At 41.7% G+C, this 9,521-nt stretch overlaps 1 protein-coding gene across 1 annotated transcript; it reads right to left on the bottom strand.

The window, feature by feature from the left end:
* Positions 1 to 6,708: 6,708 nt before the first annotated feature.
* Positions 6,709 to 9,084, bottom strand: LOC140227448 (netrin receptor UNC5B-a-like). The gene is made up of 2 exons (XM_072307853.1): positions 7,357 to 9,084; positions 6,709 to 7,107 (listed from the first exon to the last, which is right to left on the bottom strand). Exons 1-2 carry the CDS (start codon positions 9,082 to 9,084, stop codon positions 6,709 to 6,711), a joined length of 2,127 nt encoding a protein of 708 aa, XP_072163954.1.
* Between the last annotated feature and the right edge of the window lie 437 nt (positions 9,085 to 9,521).

The following is a 9,521-nucleotide window of genomic DNA, read 5'->3' as shown; positions in this document are numbered from 1 at the left end:
TCATGTTTGAATACGAAGGACACGCAGTTGCATTTACCCTGCCAGATGTCTGGAAATAGTCCTCGCTCTTCCAGCTTGTTCCCTTCGCACGTCCACCCAACGCCAAGGCGGCTCAGCTTGAAGATCAGGTCACCTCCGAGGGCGTCGTATAGAAATTCCAGGGGACATCTCAGCGGGACAGAGTTGTACTCAGCCTGTTGCTGAGTTGCAAACTGCAAGGCGCACGGTGTGTTGTTGAGCATGTTGGTGACACTGAGAAGAATACACATAATCTGATTGATTGAATTAATTTCACATGGAACTTCCATGAAAGGAGAAAAAATGCAGGTTTTTTTTTTTTTTGGGGGGGGGGGTTTGAAGATGCATATATATGTGATTTACTTTGTTTAATTACCATTGATGCTTCCTGGCAAAAGTCTATAATAGAATAGATTTCAAAAGGACTTGACAGACAATAAATTTGGTTCACAGATTTTCTCAAAGCAACCAATAAGTATCATCTTTCGCAACGCCAGCAGTTGACTGACAGTGACAAGAGGGGTGGGGCATGGGGGATATAGGGGGATGGGGAGGGGTGGAAATGGGTCATGAGGGTGGGAAGATACCAAGAGTGGAGAGAAGAAAGGAGTAGGAGCAGGAAGCAGGAGCAGGAGCTAAGCTGAGGCGGAATGTTCTTGCCAGCGACCATGCCCTTTCGTTGGTCCAGCCATGCGAGATGGGCCGATTTATGTTCCTCGCCAGCCAGACCCGTTTAAGGTTCTTGGTCGACACTCGCTCCCAACCTTCGGGGCAGTGGAGGAGCCCTGCATGCGTTATCGAGAGCAGCTCGTATGGTGTGTGTATCGGCACAGCCGCAAGCACCGATGGAATCAGCCATGTCATGCACAGTTAGAGCAGGGTGAAAGGGATACCCTTCACAACATAAATGGGTTACCTATAATTAGAACCGCAGAGGTGTGTGTCTTTTTTTTTTTTTTTTTTTAAAGGGGATCCATCTAGCCAAGGGACACATACGACAGTTTGTCATTCTCCACCCACTGGCTTGTCTGAGGTAAACTCACATCCTTGCAAGCCAATCCAATCCAATAATCATCATGGGAGGGCAAACTACACAAGACGTTGATATTCAAGAGCAAATTTCCTCCCTGCTACGAAATGGGAAGTCACATCGTTCTGTCAGGTTCCTCTTGCTCTCTTTTGACAATGAAGGTGTTGTTAGAAGATTTAAAAAAACAACAACAATGACAGCTGAAGTTCCTCTCTTATGTACCCTCCTCATACTGACCATGACTGAGTAGAGATGTCATCATATGACTTAGATTGAAATGACTCCTATAATATCTTGTGTTTTTAGACTGTCAATTTTGAATGAGCAAATACTTCCAAGATATCAAGAGTATCTCTGGCACTTATTTGATTCATTTTTTTTTAAACAGTTACAAAATCTCCCAGCATTCTGCATCCTTGTGCAAATTAACATCATTTCCCTGGAGAGACATAACATAGATTTATGAATCTCTTGATAACCCCCCCCCCCCATATTTCATGTGATCAATGTATGGAAGAGCCTTTGCACACTGCATTAAAATCTGCTACCCACAATACCTGCAAGCTGCATCACTTACCTGCCTCAGCTACTTAAAAGCATGGTATTCAGCTGAACAGTCTATTTGATTTGTAAACAATCTTATCACAACCCTCAGAGAGGACTCAACACTTTAACACAGTTTGTAATGCACAATAACATGTATAGGGTAATTGCATCATTGCAATTACAGACAGTAAAGTGGCTCTTGGTTTATTTTTCTCTCTCTCGATTTCTAATCTATTCAATTGAGGTCAGGTTGCATGCCATTCAACACTGAGCATCCCAAGGAATTACCAAATCCTGATTAATGTTTTATAGCACTCAACTGGAAAAAAAAAGTTCCATCTGTTCTTTGTAAGCAATTTGCATTGACAAAGTTCCCCATTATCAACATACTTTTCACTGACTGGACATGCAAGTACAAAGTACAGATTTGTAAGAAGCTATAGCTGGTTCTTTAATAAACAAACTTGTACACATGAAAATGTTAGTGCCATGCATAGAGATTAATCTAATGGACTACAACAAACACTTGATACAACAAAGAAGTTTCTTTCCTGTTAAACACTTGATACACATGTACCACTATTACTCAGACTATTTGACTGCTGCATGGACTTGGCTTAGGTTTCTTGCTAAAATATAAAGGGTGTAGGTTGTAAAAGCTCCATAAAAGGGCAAGATTTACAAAGGAATTATTGTTCTGGTAAACAAGACTACATGACATAGAATCTTCAGTGTAGAGAAAGGTTATAGCTCAGGCTACATTCTCCAGCACGCTCCATGTAAATTGATGCCACTCTCTATTTTGAATTCCTTTCTAGACTCCCGGCTGAACACACGCACTTGACCATGACCTGAGGAAGGGGGGACAGTGCCTTGGACTATGAACTAGACACAATGCAAACAACTTCAGTTCGCCATTTTGCCTCTATGATGTTGGCAATGTTGATTCACATATTTCTTTTTTCAGTGAAAGCAGACGTCACATAAGATTTCCATGAGAAAGTGACAAATCTATATTTTGTGACGTCTCGTTATGGTTGTGTAGATTGGGCCTACTGAAGAAGACTAGTCAACGCCTCCTGCCTGGTAAATAAGATTAGTCTTGTCTCCCCAGAGAATGCATAAATGCACGTCTTCCCTAGTTTGCAGGCGCAAACCCTTGTTAGTCGTATTAGGAGTCTGCATGTGCCAAGACTAATACACGCACCACTGCACTGCAGAAGCTACAACACAGGGCCTATGGGACAGTGCCGAAGTGGTGCATATAGTAGTCTTGGCGCAGACTCCTTTACGACCAACAAGGGTTTGTGCCTGCAAACTACCTCTTCCCCTCTCATTGCATCTCCCTGGTACTGATGCAAAGCGCCGTGGTAACCAAGCTGCAAGGTATTATAAGATGCTACATGACACTATTGTATCTGGGTCTGGCTATATTGTTTTAGATACATTGTATTACTTCTCACACAAAAGAAGTAATGAAGAAATAACCAACAAAATAAATAGACAGATACACACACATACACACATGCCTGTATAATTATGTTAAAAAATGACTACAGAAAAAAAATTAGGAATATTTTCATAGAACTTGAATAAGGATAAATATATGAATTACTAGAAATATCACTGAAGGTGATTAATACCCCCGCCCCGTGACGACAGTCTTACCCAAGGAATGATCTTTCCTTGATCTTCTGCCATTTAAATGCCGTTACCATGGCAACGCAGCTTCCGACACGTCCGAAAAATATGTCTCGCACATCTTCCCACCAAGACTATTGTGTGTGCCACATTTCATAAGCTTTTGTCAAAAACTGAGGAAGTAGTTCAATCCACAAGATCTTTCCTTGATCTTCCGCCATTAATATGCCGTTACCATGGCAACGCAGCTTCCGACACGTCCAAAAAATATGTCTTGCACATCTTCCCACCAAGACCAATGTGTGTGCCACATTTCATGAGCTTCAGTCGAATACAGAGGAAGTAGTTCAATCCGCAAGATATTTCCTTGATCTTCTGCCATTTATATGCCGTTACCATGGCAACGCAGCTTCCGACACGTGACTTTAACATGAAAAGATAAATCCAATAAGTAGAATAATTAAAATTTCATTGAAATCTATAGAAAATTAGTGAAAATTATTGTGTTGAAATAATGACTTTTCAAAACAGCTTCGCCAAGCATTCCGTTGGTCGCAATCATTATTATATGAAAATTAGGTGAGGTTTCGAATACTCAGAATGACACTACATGTTCATGCCGTATAATACAGTCTACGATAGTAAGTGTTAAGTGCTGTGTATAAACGATACATCCGAGTGATACCCACGTGGTCCGAATCAAACTTGAGACCACTGCTTTGTCACCGTCCTGTACATTGTCTCACATCGCATTTGTGAATAAATAAGCTTCATAATGACCAGCATGTCAGAACTGATATTTCAAAATACTAAGATAGAATATGACTGAATAGAATAAATACAAAATCTCAAGTAGCTCTGTACACGATAGCTAAATATTCTAAGTTGAAATGATCATCTTCGTGAATGGCTTGCCTGTCTTCACATATGAAGAATATGATTTTCCCTCTTGGAGGTTAAATTGCATTATACCGGAAAATGAGTTACACGCAATGCAGCGATATCCGTAAAGATTAGACTTTCTTCAACTTTGTTGCTACTAAATGTTAGTTAAGTATAATATGACAGCCTTTTAAGAGACGTTCGATTACTTCATGTTCAAATTGACTTTAACGTGAAAAGATAAATCCAATAAGCAGAATAATTAAAATTTCATTGAAATCTATAGAAAATTAGTGAAAATTATTGTGTTGAAATAATGACTTTTCAAAACAGCTTCGCCAAGCATTCCGTTGGTCGCAATCATTATTATATGAAAATTAGGTGAGGTTTCGAATACTCAGAATGACACTACATGTTCATGCCGTATAATACAGTCTACGATAGTAAGTGTTAAAGGGAAGGTAAACCCAAAGAACAATGTGGATTGAGTGAAAGCAGCAACATTAATAGAAAACATCAGTGAAAGTTTGAGGAAAATCGGACAATCGATGCAAAAGTTATGAATTTTTTGAAGTTTTGGTGTTAGAACCGCTGGGTGAGGAGACTACTAGAGGATATGACGTATGAGTGGACAACAATACAAAGAAAATATAAAGGAAATTCAACAAATATTCACTTTTCTACAATCATGAAAGAGCAATGGACCAACCGCTTTCAGAAAGCAGGGGGAATAATTGCTACCCTTAACATATGTCAATATCAAGTTGATGGAATTTGTAATTTTCATGAAAAATGGATTTTTGCAGAATTTTCTTTATATTTTCTTGGTATTGTTGTCCACTCATACGTCATAACCTCTAGTAGTCTCCTCACCCAGCGGTTCCAACATCAAAACTTTAAAAATTCATAACTTTTGCATCGATTGTCCGATTTTCTTCAAACTTTCACTGATGTGTTCTACTAATGTTGCTGCTTTCACTCAATCCACATTGCTCTTGGGGTTTATCTTCCCTTTAAGTGCTGTGTATAAACAATATATCCGAGTGATACCCACGTGGTCCGAATCAAACTTGAGACCACTGCTTTGTCACCGTCCTGTACATTGTCTCACATCGCATTTGTGAATAAATAAGCTTCATAATGACCAGCATGTCAGAACTGATATTTCAAAATACTAAGATAGAATATGACTGAATAGAATAAATACAAAATCTCAAGTAGCTCTGTACACGATAGCTAAATATTCTAAGTTGAAATGATCATCTTCGTGAATGGCTTGCCTGTCTTCACATATGAAGAACATGATTTTCCCTCTTGGAGGTTAAATTGCATTATACCGGAAAATGAGTTACACGCAATGCAGCGATATCCGTAAAGATTAGACTTTCTTCAACTTTGTTGCTACTAAATGTTAGTTAAGTATGATATGGCAGCCTTTTAAGAGACGTTCATTGAAATCTATAGAAAATTAGTGAAAATTATTGTGTTGAAATAATGACTTTTCAAAACAGCTTCGCCAAGCATTCCGTTGGTCGCAATCATTATTATATGAAAATTAGGTGAGGTTTCGAATACTCAGAATGACACTACATGTTCATGCCGTATAATACAGTCTACGAAATATAAACGATATATCCGAGTGATACCCACGTGGTCCGAATCAAACTTGAGACCACTGCTTTGTCACCGTCCTGTACATTATCTCACATAGCATTTGTGAATAAATAAGCTTCATAATGACCAGCATGTCAGAACTGATATTTCAAAATACTAAGATAGAATATGACTGAATAGAATAAATACAAAATCTCAAGTAGCTCTGTACACGATAGCTAAATATTCTAAGTTGAAATGATCATCTTCGTGAATGGCTTGCCTGTCTTCACATATGACGAATATGATTTTTCCCTCTTGGAGGTTAAATTGCATTATACCGGAAAATGAGTTACACGCAATGCAGCGATATCCGTTAAGATTAGACTAAAACCGAGTAATGATGATAAAATATTAATAATAGTAGTAACGTTTGGATGACCCCCAGAATATCTGCCCCGATTCAATACAAAATGGCCCGAATTCTCAAAGCTGGAATAACTATTCCGCGGAATAGTTATTCAGGGGAATAAGTTATTCCACCTTTGATAATAGATTCCGGGGAATAAATCGCGTCATTTTACGTCACGAGGGCCTGATTTGCATAAGAGGCGTAATAAGCGGTGTAATAAAGTTATTCCACCTTTGAGAATTCGGGCCAATGGGTACTGTAATAACAACAAAGTCTTTCACACAAAGTAATTATACTCAATCAACATTGGAAGGCAGCTCACACCATAATGCAATTTTATCCTCATTTCATAATATCAGTGGACGGTATTTCATCTTGCCAAGTAAGCACTTTCTCAAACGTTTTGCATTTTGAAGTACAGTGAACGTTAAGATAATTAAGGACATCATGATAAATATTGAATTTTATGAAAGGGCACACGCCGCATAAACTCTGATGATTAAGAAAATACACTACAACTTTGTAGAGAATAATCTCTTACTATTTCAGGCAAATTACCCGAATTTGTATTGCTTTATTGCATGGCTTATGCAGTGGCTTCCATGCTGTGATGTATCGCATTGGTATGTTCGATGCAGTCATCGGACGCACAATCCGAAACGCAATATCTCCTCGCCACTTCGGCGGCATCAACCCGAGAAACAGCCGAGAGAACATCCACGAGCCAAGTGAAGTCGAAACCTCGCTGTTGCGCCAAGTCCAGCAGCGTGTTTGTTGGAGAGGGTAGTGTTTCCAACCAGTTGATGTGTCTGTCCATCTCCAAGCTTGCCGCAAGGGCACGCCAGTCGTTACCCAGCGGGTTGGGCGGGTCCAAAAGCAGGCCAAGCTCTACTCTGAGGCGATGTGGGAAGAAGCGGCAGGCCTGGTCTCCAGAGTTGGGCAGCACGTCTACGGGATTTGGCGGAGGCGGAACCCTTTGCGTCTGCTAGTATTGTAGTAAGAGCAATATGTAAGAGCAAAGTAAGAACAATGTGAGAGCATGATTGCGCAATTGATCGAAGGGATAGTACATACTCTTTCTCTCTCCCGAAACATAAGTCAAATTCTCCCTAAAACAACCATGCATGTACTGTATCTGAAATTAACGAAACAAAATATTGATGACATCAATAATAATTATAATGCATAACACAATAGTGAGCAAGGAGTGCTGGGAGAAGATAACAGCACTTACAACATCAATGATGATGTGCGTGGGACTGCTATGCGACGGGCCTGTTTGCTGTTGCATGCAACTTGAATATCTCGCGTCGTCTTGTTCGGTTGGTCCATCAGACGTTGTTGACCTTTGCTCGTCATCGAGTTCATGTGACTCGTCGCCTAAGTCGTGTAATGAAAAGCGGTCAATTTCACGAAAGTCCGGGAGATCGTCGCAGCTTTCGGCACCATCCTCTGTGTCGTTGCGTCGGGAACCCGGCTCTTTATGGTATCTTTCGATGACCACAGACTTAACAGAAGTTGTCTCAGAATGAATCCCGCTGTCACGTCCTTCCGTCGCCGGATGATGTCGGGCATCGTGGGTAATGACGTTGACGTTTGTAGTGTTGCGTCGGACATGTTGAACGTCTTGGGGCCGCCTTAGTTTCGGCATCTCCTTCATTATCTGCATTGAACGTTTCTCGTGTTCTTTATCCTTTTGAAAGACATCGACGTTGAAGTTGATATCGCTCACGGATGGGTTCTCATGTTTGAATACGAAGGACACGCAGTTGCATTTACCCTGCCAGATGTCTGGAAATAGTCCTCGCTCTTCCAGCTTGTTCCCTTCGCACGTCCACCCAACGCCAAGGTGGCTCAGCTTGAAGATCAAGTCACCTCCGAGGGCGTCGTATAGAAATTCCAGGGGACATCTCAGCGGGACAGAGTTGTACTCAGCCTGTTGCTGAGTTGCAAACTGCAAGGCGCACGGTGTGTTGTTGAGCATGTACACGAAGACCTGGAAGAGTCCCCCATCTGTTTGCTTCCCGCCAAAGGCAACTAGCTGAATCCACTTTTTTGTTTCCGTACCCTCAGCCAGACAGGTATACAATGAAAAGTGTGACAAATAGATCTGGCATTGGTTCGCCAGCAGATCGTATTTGTTTTTCCCGCGACGTTTTTTCCGTCTCGAAATTGGTCGCCAGTCCTTCGGATGGGTGAGATGCGTTTCGCTGGACATAACGACGATATCCTGGACGTCTTCAGCACAATGCATGAAACTCAGCACGGCAGGTTTTGAGAGCCTCAGGCCGTGAGGCCCGCAGTGAACGACGGGGCTGATGATGGTCTGGCTTGGTGCCATCGACGGGAAATCACTAAGATCCCAATCGAGAACAAGCTGAATAACTTCCTTTTGACCCTGAGGAATGGCACACGGTGGTACGAAGAGGGAAATCCCCATTTTGTCTAGGACAAGATGGCCACCCATGTGGTCGATCTCACGGGAAATAAACACGACTACCTTTGAGTCCACCTCTGATCTTTTACTCTCCTTCATGTTCCGTAATCGCAGCTCACTCAGCTGGTGGTCATAGCGACCACTCAAGCAATTACTCGGTGACAAAACTTCGGCATCATTCACAGCGTTTACCTCCTCGTCACTGGTGGTGTCTGTACAGCATGTACCGACTTGCTCGTCCTGGAGTGGAGAATCGATTTGGAATTTTTCAGTCTGCGCAATCCCCACATCGTCGTCGTCGTCGTCGTCGGGCACATATGCAGGATTGATGAGTGAACTGACAATACCAGACAGGTGTTGTGCACTGTGTTGGTGAGGGCATCGCTGGCACTCCACGTCATGTTTCCGGAAAGTCTCTCGGTATTTCAGCAGGAGGATGTAGATCACCAGTATCCCCACTATGATTGCGAGAAGGAGAATAACGATGCACAGGATGACTGTGTGGGCGACTCCTCCTTCGGACATTTTGTAGGTTTGGGTTTTGTTCTGTTTTCTTTTGTTTTTCAAGTCAAGCTCTCTGCATCTCATCCTACTCAAGAATGACTGCTGTCTTGTGCGAAATCAACCCCGGACATTTTTAACCATCAGACGTGCATGCGCTTTCTTTGACGCTAGTTTCATGCTCATGGTTAACATCTGACATGAGCTGAACAGTACTGTACTAACCGCGTGACATAAATAGCTCACTGATAAAAGGAGATTGGCTTGAGAGAACTATACCTTGATCTCTGAACTAATGATAACCGCGACATTGTATTTTGTCTCAGTTTAAACGTTGTCATTCAGCATTATACAGGAAGACTCTTTGGTGGATTGGTGATGACAAGCTTCTCTGGGATTTTGTCGTGATGAGAGCGTGACGTGTTGGCATCAGATAAAACGGTCACTTTCCGGGATGTGTC

This window comes from Diadema setosum, chromosome 4 (assembly GCF_964275005.1).
Source record: "Diadema setosum chromosome 4, eeDiaSeto1, whole genome shotgun sequence".
Lineage (NCBI taxonomy): Eukaryota > Metazoa > Echinodermata > Echinoidea > Diadematoida > Diadematidae > Diadema > Diadema setosum.
Note: the sequence above shows the minus strand (reverse complement) of the source record. Positions and strands in the feature narration are given on the sequence as shown.